At 43.0% G+C, this 13,801-nt stretch overlaps 2 protein-coding genes across 4 annotated transcripts in view; one reads left to right on the top strand and one right to left on the bottom strand.

Moving 5' to 3' along the window:
* Window positions 1–440: 440 nt before the first annotated feature.
* On the bottom strand, window positions 441–6,467 carry gdap1 (ganglioside induced differentiation associated protein 1). Of its 2 annotated transcripts, XM_068581499.1 has the most exons (7): window positions 5,926–6,467; window positions 4,493–4,656; window positions 3,933–4,125; window positions 3,238–3,411; window positions 2,802–2,896; window positions 2,289–2,403; window positions 441–2,103 (listed from the first exon to the last, which is right to left on the bottom strand). In XM_068581499.1, exons 2-7 carry the CDS (start codon window positions 4,649–4,651, stop codon window positions 1,751–1,753), a joined length of 1,089 nt encoding a protein of 362 aa, XP_068437600.1. In that variant the 5' UTR covers window positions 4,652–4,656; window positions 5,926–6,467; the 3' UTR covers window positions 441–1,750. The 2 variants fall into 2 exon arrangements, with proteins under 2 accessions (XP_068437600.1, XP_068437599.1); XM_068581498.1 differs by having other exon boundaries at window positions 4,493–6,467.
* Window positions 5,725–13,801, top strand: part of jph1a (junctophilin 1a) — a 28,927-nt gene continuing 20,850 nt past the window's right edge. The window contains exons 1-3 of one of the 2 annotated variants that reach the window (XM_068581495.1): window positions 5,725–5,828; window positions 5,949–6,448; window positions 9,085–9,853. In XM_068581495.1, the coding sequence (XP_068437596.1) occupies window positions 6,070–6,448; window positions 9,085–9,853 (1,148 nt within the window). In that variant the 5' untranslated portion in view covers window positions 5,725–5,828; window positions 5,949–6,069. Of the gene's footprint in view, window positions 6,449–9,084; window positions 9,854–13,801 lie in introns of both variants that reach the window. The other variant, XM_068581496.1, reaches the window with a different exon arrangement.

The following is a 13,801-nucleotide window of genomic DNA, read 5'->3' on the forward strand; positions in this document are numbered from 1 at the left end:
AAATGACACCTTTGTGATATAACTTGTAGCAAAAGAGTGATGTCATTTTGGTTGCCATTTGCAGGGGTATGATTTTCCAGAGCTAACACTCTGGTATGAGGTTATGGTCCTTTGACAGCTTGGCTCACATTTGGCTTTAACACATGTGAGGCATTTCTTTGACAGCTCCACCCGTCAGCCCTCTGAACACTAAAAATGGACTTTGTTGAAAGCTCGAGCATGTGTCTGTGTTGTACGGGGCCGGACGCACGTGAGGGCGAGTTAAAATCAAATCTGAGCATATGTTAAATGTTATTCTGACGGGGCAAACATACTGTTGATTTACAGCCAGACCTTGGGAATGTGATTTGTCTTTTAGATAAATACCTTTATGATGTACGATGATCCATTAAATGACACCGGGTGGGAAATTTGTATTTGAAATATATATTTTGATGATGGTCTGAAGAGGATATAAATGACATTGAAAAAGCATCCCTTCAGATATTGTTGAATATTGTTACAATATTTCAAACAATTATGCCTCAGTAATTCAGTAAATGTGGATGCGTGTGAAAACAGGACGCTCCTACAAAGCTTGTGTACGATTAAACTTGAGTCTACATTCGACAGTGTTTGTTATAGTTTATTATATGCTGATAGACTTGGTCACAGAAAGTAGGCTGCAGGCTTTGAGTGTACTTTCTTTCTTTTCTATAGTCCAAATATGGACAATATTTAAAAAATAAATTGCGAAAACAACATTTTTGGCAAAACATAGGGGGCTCATAATAGTGATTAAGTTCACAAACAGATGTTTGACCATGCTGGTGTTTTTGCATATTCCAACCCATATACCTAAGTCCGATACTGTCTGCATTATGTACTGACACATTACAGGAGGCATACAGTATGAGAAGCTACTGGCTCAAAGCTATGCTCCATTTGCATGGCTTACAGTCAGAGGTCCCACTATTTGACATGTATTTAAATGTTTTTCTGCGAGGAATGGTACATACGAGCAGTCTTTTTACACAAAGTATGTTCTATTTTTATAGATTTGTTTATGAATATACACGGATGTATATTTGTACTTATTTCTTTTTCCTTTGTTGCCGCTGCTTTTCCAATGTCGTTCGGGATAAATAAAGTTCTACCTTATTTTATTTTATTAAATGGCTCCAAAATATATTCAAACAACTTTCATTGTATATTTTTTAATCTTTTGACATCTAATGTATTCATACCTGTGACAATACCCTAGCGTGTGAATACAATTTGTTTTGGAAGCTAACTCTTCATATGTCACTGTACATACTTATATTTCACTGTATATTTACACACTTCATATACTTTGGATTTTTGCATTTGTATTATTTAATTTTCTTAAATGTCTTCTATGTAACTCTGCTTGCTGCTGCCACAACCAAATTTCCCCTTGGGGATGAATAAAGTATATATCCTACCTATCCTATCCTTTCATTTCCTAGATGTAGAGCTTCAAAGCCACATGTATGCTACACTGTACATGTATAAGATCTATGGAAAATACATGAAAAACTGCAGTATTATCCTTTGATGTGTAATGCAGCAGTAGCGCATTGAGAATGGCAAAAAAAGGGCATTTTGTACAACCAGCAACTCAGAAAATAATACAATTAACGTTTGTTTCATTTACGTATTTCTAATTTCTGCTCCATGTACTTTAACTTTAAAACGCGTCTGTGTTTATATAACATTCAATCCCAGAGCAACTCATTACTACATTCCCTCAGAAGGACACAGTCAGCCTCTTCTTCATGTAAAGAAAAGCCAGGTAAGTAGCTCCGCCCAGAACACCTATCAACAGGGTGGTGCCAAGAATAACCGGTGCGTTCTTCCGGGCCACGCGAAACGCCACAGGAAGGACGGCAGAGATCAGGATGTTGTTGACATGGCCCAGCACTCTCCTGAAGGCCGGGCGCTCCACCACACGCTGGTAGTACGTCTCCAGGTTCAGGCGGTTACCGTTGCCCCAGAAGCGGCGGGAGAGGCCGAGGAACTTGAGGCGGTGTAAGGTGACTGCCAGAGAGACGTCGGCCATGCTGAAGAAATCCCCACACAGCCAGGACTGACTGCCTTCTTCTACAAGTGGAAGGCAAAGAGACGAGAAACACAAAAAAACAAACAGATAGCATGATGTTGAAAATGCTACTGCCATCTAATTTTGACTAGGTTTCAAGAACAACTACGGTTAATATTAACAATTAAATTGTGTAGTTCATTGTGTCCCTCTTTATGGTAACTTGTTTGCTATTATCGTTGTGTACCTGGTGTTTCCTCCACCCTCCTCTGTAGCTCTGTCTCGACTTGGTCCATCACACTCTCCAGTTCATCCAGAAGCTTCTTCAGGTACTTTATGTTGTCATGGTCAAACAACTTGGACTGCAAAAAAACATTTTCATATAGAAATGCAGTAATGTACATTTACTTTATTACACATTTTATACAAAATGTATGGAATACATTTTAGGCTAATTTGTTTGACTTATTGCTATAAAACCTGCATAATACCCCCAAAACCCAAACTGCACTCGTTCAGCTATCGTTTGTTAAAGAAAAGAAAGTTTGGGGTTATTTACTGTTGTCTGCAGGTTCAGCTACTAGTAGTTAAATTAATAGAATGCATTCATGTACGATGTAATACAAATTAATACATTTAAATGTGTGAAGCAAAAATAGTTTTCAGTGACAGCTACTTGGCTTATAGTTAGCTTTAGCAGTGGTTTTTAGTTTGTTTAGTTTCCAACATGATTAGATTTAGCTACAGTCCAATAACTTACTTTCAAGCGCCTCTGTTTGGCTATATAAGCATCTTTGAGCTCTGGGTTCTGCTCTGCCAGTTTCTTCAGCTCAGACTGTGTGTTTCCGATCTGTGCTGTCACACAAAAACACAGCATCACGTGAGGGGCGATTAAAGACTTTTAGAGAAAAGTCTGCTGATATCAGATGTGTGCCAATAACTTCCCTTTCATCTCTTGATCATACACCGATCGTTTCATGTTACCAGTAAAATATAAAGCAAGCAGACAACAATGAAAGCTGTTCAATTAATGAGCACATTTGGAATTTGAGTAGTGCAGTACGAGATAAGGGCGCTTGTCTCGTACAACAGAAAGTTCATTTGTCAAATTGGACACTGTTGTACAGTATGTGGGCATAAATGCTGTCGGACCAAAGCTATATAAAACTACTCAAAAGCATCACAGGGGGTCTTACTTCGGATACAGGTGGCAGCATACGCTGGTATGTGGGAGTCCACTGTGATCTCAGGGTGAAGGATGCAGCCATGGGTGTAGGCATCCATCTGTAGTGAGTCCAGCAGCTCTCTGTAGTGCTGCACTCTGTGGTAGTATGTGCTGCCCTCTTCAGGGATCAGCTTGGGTGTGCCTTCTGGAGACAAGCAAGGCATCAAAAGGAACAATCAATGCTATCACGTTGTGTCCTTACAACTTTTTTCAGAAGAGAATTAATGTGTTTGTTTTTTGGACATTGCAAGCTTGCCTCAGAGAGAATACACTCGAGTTGGGAAAAGTTGGAGAAACAGTACGGTAGGTATTTTGAACACGTCATTTTTCATTTGCGGAAATAGTTCCATGCTTACCAGCTTTTCTCTTCTTTTAAGGGGACCGGGTGAGACTCTTAGAACAAAGGTACCATGGGTCAGTGCGAACAAAGAAAAGATGAAAGATTCAAAAATAATATGAAATGAAGAATTGAAAAATGTATATGAAATGTACAGCAAATTTAAACTAAAATATTTCATTCAAAATCATAGAATAAACAAAAGTACTGAAAGAAGAAACCGATGTGTGAAAACAAGTTGTAAAGTGGGTTGAATGGAGCCTGCCTTGTAATCCAGCTGTGCTATAACATATCAAAACAGTGACCACACAGTCTTCCTTCAGTCTCACCATCATTGAAACTCTGCTCCAGGTAGTCCATGATCTGAGTTGGGTCACAGATGACGTCGTCATCGTGGACTAGCACTGGCACCTCGCCAGTGGGATTCAGATGCATGAACCAGGGCTCGTTGTGTTCACTGAGAGGAAGGCTCACATCGTACTCCTCACAGAGCAAACCTTTCTCTGCAATGGCCAGACGCACCTGCAAAACCAGTTTAGACATCTACTCGTGTGGTACTATAAATAATGATTAAATGATTTGGGATAAGTGAAGCAATTCCTTGGGGGAATATATATGAATGGTCATAAAGACACATTTAAAGTACAGATTCCAGATTTTTTTAAAAAAGGCCACAACAGATAATAGTGTTGCATTAAAGTACAAACTGTATGGTTCTTTTCTGAGGCGACACACATTTTACCAACAGATGTAATGACATTGTCCACAGGTAACTCGATTAACTTCATGACAAATATAACATTGGACGAACGTGTCTGTAGAGGTCTCATCGACTCAGGGGCGAGGAGCTGTCCACTGGACTGTGGTGCTGACGCGCAGAGACGCTCACCTTCTGAGAATTGAAGGACTGCGTCCAGTGATACAGCGTGAGTTTCGATGCGCTTTGTTTTGCGCTCGTGCCACATTCTTGATGTGCATCTTCGTCTGGGTCATTCTCGATGAGAGCTGTTTTCTCCTCCTGGGATTCCGGGCTGTTTTCCGACGCCATTTTATCTGTCAGTATGTTCGGGGACAAGTGAGGGCAGCACACCTTATCACGGTCAAACAATACATGAATGCGCCCCCTTGTGGCTTGGAGTACATTAATCCTCTTCTTCATTTTGATTGAATTTCGAACATACCTTCAATCATTTTTGCGCAAAGTTATTCATATGTTTACAGTTTTCACACGTTCTTCTCCATCTTGTGATTTTTTTTTCTTAATAGTAATTGAAATATTATTTCAGAGCTAACTATTCTTTACTAACACAAGACTTTAAACGAAATAGGTCGACACATTTACAATGTAAGAAATAAAGACAGCAAATGGTTTAGAAATGACTCTTTTACACAGTTCAACGCTTATATCAATCATACTCTTCCAGTGATGCAATAACTGCATTTGGACAGCAGAGGTCGCTGTTATCTATTCATTTAATGTCTAAGTTACTGTTGGTGTACACAAGCTGTTTTTGTCCAGCCGCTAGGCCAATATAGTGTCACATAAGGTTATACATAAAGTATCTTGCTGACTAATGTGTTCAATAAAGTGTTGTAGTGTTGTTGTTGTTAATGGAGTCATTTTGAAGTCCCATGGGTCGTTGCATGCAATCATTACCAAAACACTCCCATTCAGTCGCTGCAAAGATCTGCTATATGCATATAGCAGTAATAATAAGACATTATGACAATAATACATTATTAATTTGAGAAATTCAAAGCATTTAGAATCAAACAATAATGAGGCTATTACAATTGTTTTCTAAAATACTGAGCCTGCATGTATATACTGTATATATAGTTGATATTATTAAGTCTGATAAAGTAGGTCATAGTATTGCTATATTGTGTAACTGCAGCGATAACATAAATAAGTGTAACGCTAACCTCACTAATGATAATAACAGACAATTGATACAATTACGCGGGTGTTATGGGAATTAGTGCTGTGGGAATTCAGATGTGTAAAGTGAGGTACGTCTTTCAAATACATAGTGACTTTGTGAGAGAGAGAGAGAGAGGGAGAGAGAGAGAGAGAGAGAGTGGGAGGTCCCTGTGGCGTGACGTTGCGATTGGCCCAGTGTCTTTCCTCAGCAGGGACCCGACGCCTCTCGCTCCCTCTGTGGTCAGTGGGTGAGAGGGGGGAGACGAGCTACACAGAACGGAGAATCCGGCGTGCGCCTCCGGTAAATGACGCCCACCATTCATACCTGTACTCTTACCGTTACGCATGCCTTTTGCATTGCATGTCAGTGTCTGGAAGTGCCAGCCTACTGTCCTCACCTTGCTATTTCATGTTCCTGTAGTCATCATCTCGTTGGCTCATCCTTCCATCACACCACCGGTCCTGGATCCCCCAACCACGGTCCTGGAGACGCCTGAGTCTGTAGCAGCGCACGATCTGCTTTATTTCCAGCCTATATCTGAATGACGGGCGGAAGGTTTGATTTCGACGATGGTGGCACTTACTGCGGGGGGTGGGAGGATGGCAAAGCCCACGGACACGGCATCTGCACCGGACCCAAGGGCCAGGGCGAGTACGCCGGGTCCTGGTCGCACGGCTTTGAGATAGTGGGAGTGTACACCTGGCCCAGCGGGAATACCTACAGGGGATACTGGTCCCAAGGGAAGCGGCACGGGCTCGGTGTGGAGAATAAAGGGAAGTGGATGTACCGCGGAGAGTGGAGTCACGGTTTTAAGGGTCGTTACGGGATCCGGCAAAGCCACAACACACCCGCGAGATACGACGGCACCTGGAGCAACGGGCTGCAGGATGGATATGGGATCGAAACCTATGGCGACGGCGGTAAGAAACCCTGTCTTGTAAACATGGTCCAACGTTTGTTCAACGTGTGTGTCGCTTTAACGACTGATGATGCGACGGGTGTGTGCGTGTGCGTGCGTGTGCGTGTGCGTGTGCGTGTGTGTGTGTGTGTGTGTGTGTGTGTGTGTGTGTGTGTGTGTGTGTGTGTGTGTGTGTTAGGATGCTCAGACTCAAACTGAGGGAGGCTATTGGAAATACATCAGTGCATGAATCTCCATCTGATATGATCCGAGTTGAAGCTGATATTGCGCACTGCGCACCGTGGTCAGCGCATACCACACACATACACACACACACACACACACACACACACACACACACACACACACACACACACACACACACACACACACACACACCTCAGCCCCCCCAAAGTAACAATGACTTATCACGCTTCTAATGTTAACTTGCTGCATACAGTTCAGGTTAATAGTTCCTCTCTTATTCCAATGCACATCTCATTTGGCAACAACCGGTTGCTCCTCATATAACAGTGGGAGGAGAGTGACTCCTGTTGCCAGCTCAGTGGCACCATGCCCCGACTAGAAGGAGTTTGGAAATCAGAGCAAAGCAGTCAGTTTGGAGCCAATTATAGCCAGACTATCACCTACTTCTGCACCATTTTCACATTTCACTGCAATAGCACACCTCTTCTTCAGGTGAATCCAAAATGCTTAAATGGCAGCTTTCCCCGATGGAAATTAACTTCTTTTTCTTTTTTTCAAAAGTGTTACTTTTAATGCAGTTAAACCAGTCTGCAAGACACTGACACTTGTTTAAAAAAAATATAATGAAAATGTCATACACATTGGATCTAATTCACATTATGAATTAAAAATACCCAAAAGCATTCAGCCAAGTCATACACAGGACACTGACTGAGACTTAATGTGAGAGGTCAGTGCGAGTCCCTTCTCAGAGCTTTGATCTCACTAATCAGTGGTGTGTCCACAGATTGTCTAGAGACCTGTGTGAGCAGGGGGAAACATCCTGACACGCCCACAAACACAAGTGCTTGCAAGCAATGCAGAAAGCCTATTACAGACGGTCCATTCTGGTTATGAAACATCCAAGTCGTTGGGTGATTTGTGAGCATCAACTCCACTAACGGCGGCCTTATGTTGCCGAATAAATGCTTCACAATTGATGGTTACTAAGGACTGGGCTTGGGAAATCAGCTGATCCTAGAGGATCTACAGAACATCTGGCCGTCTGACCCTGCAACATCCTGATAACTTGATCTGCAGGGTCACCGATTTGAACTGCAGAGCAGAGCCAGCCTGTTAATCTCACACTGTTTATCAATCTAAATTCCTGCCTGGGCTAGTATATCATTTTCTGTTAGAATCGGACCATTATGGCTTATCTAATTGTGTTGGTCAATGAGATTCGATTGCTGGCTTAACAAGCCTTTCTTATTATTAGGATCAGGATTGTAATATGATGCTCTGAAGAAGCTACAGTAGGACATCACATGATCATTGGGCTCAGCAGCACCAAATGGGATTAATGAAGTATTCCTCTCATTATGTGAGTCATAGCAACTCCCTGTCGTCAGAGACAAACGGATGGTGGTGAATGTGCCTACTGTCAGTGGAGGAGTTATTGGCCGCCTGAAAATAGGCTCCTAGCTGAGTGATTCACATTCATCCCAAGTGATCCTCAGTATCAGTGCCTTAATCAAATCTCTGTGATTGAGTTAGTTATGCTCACAGTCCCAGATCTGAGGGGAAGGGGAGAAAACATTTCATTAGCTGGCATACTCTGCACCCCGACAGCAAGGCTCCTCAGTGCTCCCACATGTAATGCAGATGTCAAGAATATCTGGCCAGTAAAATGCAGAAGAAACAGATACACCTTCTTGTGACAGTCCCCACGAGTACCAACATGAAGCGAAACTCACTGTAGCTATGACGGTAAATGTACTTTCAATTATTTTTAGATAGTTTACAGAAATCCCTCAGTGCAGACATTTTCTAAGCGTGTACACTATTTCAATTGATTTAGATAAAAGAGAGACCCTATTCGGAAGCAAAGAAACACACGCTGCTTCTTAAAGTCATTGAGAGACCTCTTTTCTATCATGCCAGCTGATGTTAACCATCTGCTCTTGGATTTAATGCATTACAGAGATAGCTTTTCAGAGCCTTGATTTAAACACATACAAAAAATTGACCTGGTTGAGACACAATTTTAAATTAGGGACTGTAAAACCGAGTAATACAATTTTAAATATCGTGTGTGGAAGTATTAAAGTACATTTCAATACCGTATTGCATTGCTTCATCCTATTTTGTGAGGGTCAGAACCTCCAAGGGTCACAAGATGTTTTAGATGTATTTCCTCCTGATCTCTCTCTAATCTTTGCTGATTTCTTGTGAAAAACTGGAAAGTTTGACCTCTTTAAGTCCCTTCAAAGATTCATATTAAACAATTTGAAAGGGAAAACCCACTCTTTGGTGGAAATAATCACAACTTATCAATATATACAACATGTGAGTAGATGTCACAAGCAGACCATGCTTAATTTAAAGGGGTAAAACAGTTGGGACCCACTAGGCTCTGATGTAGTTGTAACTAGTCTGATTCAGTGACTCTGACCTCTTTTGGTTCTTCAGGTACCTATCAAGGCCAGTGGATGGGTGGGATGCGACATGGCTATGGAGTGCGTCAGAGTGTTCCCTATGGCATGGCCACAGTCATCCGCTCTCCGCTGCGCACGTCTCTGGCCTCCCTGCGCTCTGAGCAGAGCAACGGCACAGTGCTCCAGGACCTCTCCTCCCCCACAGACATGCCGACAGGCAGTCGTGGCGGCTTCGTCCTTAACTTCCACTCAGACAGCGAGGTTGTCACCGGTAAGAAGAAGGGCCTGTTCCGCCGAGGCTCGCTCTTCGGCAGCCTTCGGCAGCTGCGCAAGTCAGACTCTCGGACCTCTATCTCCAGCAAGCGCAGCTCGGCGCGCAGCGACGCCGCCATGAGCCGCATCAGCTCCAGCGACGCCAATTCCACCATATCCATTGGCGATGGCGAGCTGCCAGATGAGGACCTACCTCTGGAGGACCATGTGGACGCCACCACCACCGAGACCTACATGGGTGAATGGAAGAACGACAAGCGCAATGGATTTGGTGTTTCAGAGAGATCCAATGGGATGAAGTACGAGGGAGAGTGGCTTAACAACAAACGCCACGGTTACGGGTGCACAGTTTTCCCAGATGGCACCAAAGAAGAAGGAAAGTATAAAAACAACGTGCTGGTGCGTGGAATAAGGAAGCAGTTAATTCCTCTTAAGAACCCCAAAACCAAAGAGAAGGTGGACCGGGCTGTGGAGGCGGCACAGAGGGCTGCAGCCATTGCCAGGAGTAAAGTGGAAATAGCAGCTTCCAGGTACTGTGTTTGTGTTCATTCATGCTTCTGTATGTGCATGTGGGTGTATACTGTGTAAACACCAGGCCAACATCCTCAGGAGTTTATTGTCACCACTGAGGAGTCAGAGCGGTGGCCTAACACATGTGTCCTGGTCGGAGAGAAGGCTCAGTCCTGTGTAAGTGGAGTCCCATGACGACCTTTACACATCATCAGCAGTCAGGGCTCTTGTGTAGCCAGTATGATCATTTTGTGACTATTCTCTGCCCACATCTTTCATTCTCAGTGAGAGGGGTCGGGCATCTTTTCTGTTTTGTGTCCGTGAATTTGGGAGAAAGAGATGTTGGGAGAGAGAGAGATGTGTGTGAACAGTATAGCCATACCTGCGCCTCGTGCCAAGTGCGTCTCGTGTGCCCAATAACGATACCTGCTCCTCCGGCCAAGTATTGCTCTGATGTGGCATCTGCTCTTTAACAGGTGGATGAGATGTGACCTTTTCGTTTAAAGCCTCCCTCCTACTGGGAAACAGTTCAGCATACGCAGCATCACTTTGACATCCTCTGGTTTCATAGCATCAGGGAATCGTTAGACTGAAGACTGTAAGGATGTGTACAAGCTGTGAAAAGGTCTCTATACAATTACGCATATTTAGATTTTTCTCCCTCTCTCTTTCTATCCAGGGGTGTACATGAATTTGCATGCATGAAAATATACAGACAAGCATGTATAATACAAACAAAGCAAAACACATGTGTATTGTATTTCTGACTCAGACACAAAAATGTGCACTCGTACTCACACAAACAATGGTATTTAGAAAACACTTAGTAAGTCAATCAAATAATTAACAGAAACATAATAAGCTATGATTTAATTTGAATCAGTTAATCAGTTTAATCCTGCTCGGCACAGCTTCACAAACCTCCAGATTTGCTCTTTTCTATGTGTTGTAGATACAAGACTTTACATCCTGTTGAGAACATGAACGCGCACAAACAATTCAACCAATAGCTGTTGAGCTACTTTAACTCAAAACCAAAATTGTTCACCTCGAGACAAGATTTTTTGGCAATCCATCCAATATTTGTTGACATCGCCATCTTTAGAGTCACAACACTTGCGCGGCTAAAGAAATCATATTTTGAGGATCGAGGCTTTGCTGCTCAGACCAGCTAAACAAAAGTATATCAGTATTTTGTGCTCTGGTTGTTTGTAATGGCGTTTATTATTTCAACATTCAACACCAAGGTTCTTTCAACATCAATATTTATTTTATCTGATGGAGACAGTGAATACCAGTAGTTCAACTCAGGGCTCAGTAATAGCAGATGAATAGCAGGCTTTATTATAATACCCCGACTTTCTTTTCAAATCTAATAATTCCTCTCCAGCGGGCGGGGAGAGAAAATGTATTATTCTGCAGATTTCAAGAATATAAGATACAGATTACATAAGGTGGATTCAAAATGCTTAGTTTAAAAAGCACTGCATGCTGTTTGTTCCACAGATAACACCCATGATAGTATGAGTGTGTGTCTGTATCAGCAAAGGCCAGCGAGGTTGAGATAAACCCACTGGGGAAAGAGAAAAATGGATAATGTGTAGAAAGAAAAAGCCATCTGATCTCCTATTTGCTGGTGCATTAGAGCAACAATTCACAGCAGAAGGAAACACATAACCTGATGCATAACGTTGAGGCAACAGCAGTAGAAGCATTCAAGCTGATACAAAGTGCTTGTGGCAGCAAACAAGGTCTCCTGTGCTGTAGTAAGTGATCAAATTACTGCCTGCTACGTGCCGCTCCATCGTGTGCTGCTGGAAATCTCACAACAGGCTCCTACGTTCTCCTGACCGGAATATTACGGAGACTGTATTTGTGTAGTGAACAGCGAGAATGGCAGACTGCGACAGTCGTATGTAAGCAGGTTATGCAAGTCTCGTTATACGGTGCATGGCAAAAGATGCACTCGTATCGATCCAGCTCTCGTCACATGACTCCCTGTCTTTGAATGTGGAGCGTACGCACAAGGGAGGGGAGAGGAGCGGAGGGAGACAGAGCTGGTAGAAGAGACGGAGGGAGTAGAAATGGATTGAAGTTTGAGAGCCAGGGGATAAATGGTGATTGGATAATATGGGGTGGAGGGCCAGTGCTGAGCAAAGAGGTTTTGAGGTCTGGAGTGGACCGAAATGAAAAGAGTAGATTACAAAAAAAGGATACGGAGGGGTCACGCCCACCCTTACCCTGTGAATTACTGTCCAGAAGAGCTATCCCATCAGCCTCTGGGGTGGAGCTAATGACGTCACGCTTGTGACCAGCCAATCGATAGAGAACTGGTGCGCTTAGATGGAGTGGAGTTCTGTGTCTGTGACCCCCATTCACTGTAGTCAGCCTTATCACTGTCAAATGCACTTCTGCTCCGAACGTGTGTGTGTGTGTGTGTGTGTGTTTCAGAGGCCTGTGAACTGAGATAAGTGCCATTGAAGAGTTTACCGTGTCGTGATACTTCACCCACAAAGCCTTTTTGTTACAGAGCAGCAGTTTAGGTATCCTCGTGGCTCAGTGCTGTGTCAGTCTATATGCTGTGTGATCTACTGTAATAGCCTTTGTTCCACCTAAACTCCCTATGCTATCTCATAAGAGCAGACTTCTTCAAATTAATTCTGTGTGTGTGCAGTGTTAAAATGACCTTACAAAAGCTACAGATTTGCATATTGGTTTACATTTCTACACAGCTTCTTTCTTCTTCTCTCTGCTTCTTTTTCTTCGTTGAAGGTGATGAAGCACACTGCCTTGCTCATGCTCAGATGAATAAAAGAAAAGCTAAAACAAACAAAGTGTCAAAGCCAGTCCGCGCATGGAGGCCAAGGGTGTGTGTCCATTTGATAGCAATGTTTGCTCTGCTTGCTCGAGTGAGAGGTTAACCAACACCTTATATGCAGGTCCATTGGAATAGGAAAGATATTTATACGATGCTTATTTTTTTCTTTACTGCAATCAGCAAAAACATGAGACTAATGATATTCAGGAGTGTTTAGTGTTGAGCATCATCACCTCTACAAGTGAGGCTGTTTTGGGCTTTGTTTTCACACATGTAAATAGATTTTGTTGGTTGGGAAATTGGATAGATTTTGGTGACGATCCAAAATAAGTCTAACTTTAATAATAACTAACCTGATTGTAGGTTGACAGATGTCCAGGAGATGACCATCCAAAAAAAATCTAACAAATTCTATTGCCATTTTATTCAGTAGTAAAACATTAGGCATGTGTATCCATGTACTCTCGCTCTCGCTCTCTCTCACACACACACACAAACGCACGTACACACACTCACACAAACACACACATACTATCTATAAGCATTCATTCAATCAGAACTCACCTCTCTCCACACAGCAGGAACACCTCACACACGTACAAGACAAACACATACATGCGGCGTGTGCTACTCTGCTAGCGTGTCAACGGTGAGGACTGACTAAATAAGGCAAGGCATCAGTTGGCTTATCAGCACCAGCCAGGAATATATACCCGTCCCACCACTGATATAGCATCCCGCCATCTCACTCACACTATCATCTCTCCTGAATGCCTGTGCGTGTGCGTGTGTGTGTGCGTGTGTGTCTGTGTGTGTGTGTGTGTTTGTGTGTGTGTGTGTTCACATGAATGTCAGAAGAGAAGAGAATGGGAGAAACTGTGTGTGTGTGTGTTTGTGTGTGTTTGGATGTGAGAGATGAGATAGGGATACTATCATTTGGCAAGAGAACAGATAAAGTGTGTGCAGTGTGTGTGTGTGTGTGTGTGTGTGTGTGTGTGTGTGTGTGTTTGTGGTGTGTTTGTATCCAGGGGTGTTTGTTTATCACCTGCTGTGTGATGACCTCAGCCACTCACCACCTGCCCTTTTTGGAGAGAGTTATAGATCAGTCTGTGTTTCAAAATGTGAACAAAATAATCCCAACCCAGAGTAC

This window comes from Clinocottus analis, unplaced genomic scaffold, assembly GCF_023055335.1.
Source record: "Clinocottus analis isolate CAN_PGR_092001 unplaced genomic scaffold, fCliAna1.0.p SCAF_18, whole genome shotgun sequence".
Classification (NCBI taxonomy): Eukaryota; Metazoa; Chordata; class Actinopteri; order Perciformes; family Cottidae; genus Clinocottus; species Clinocottus analis.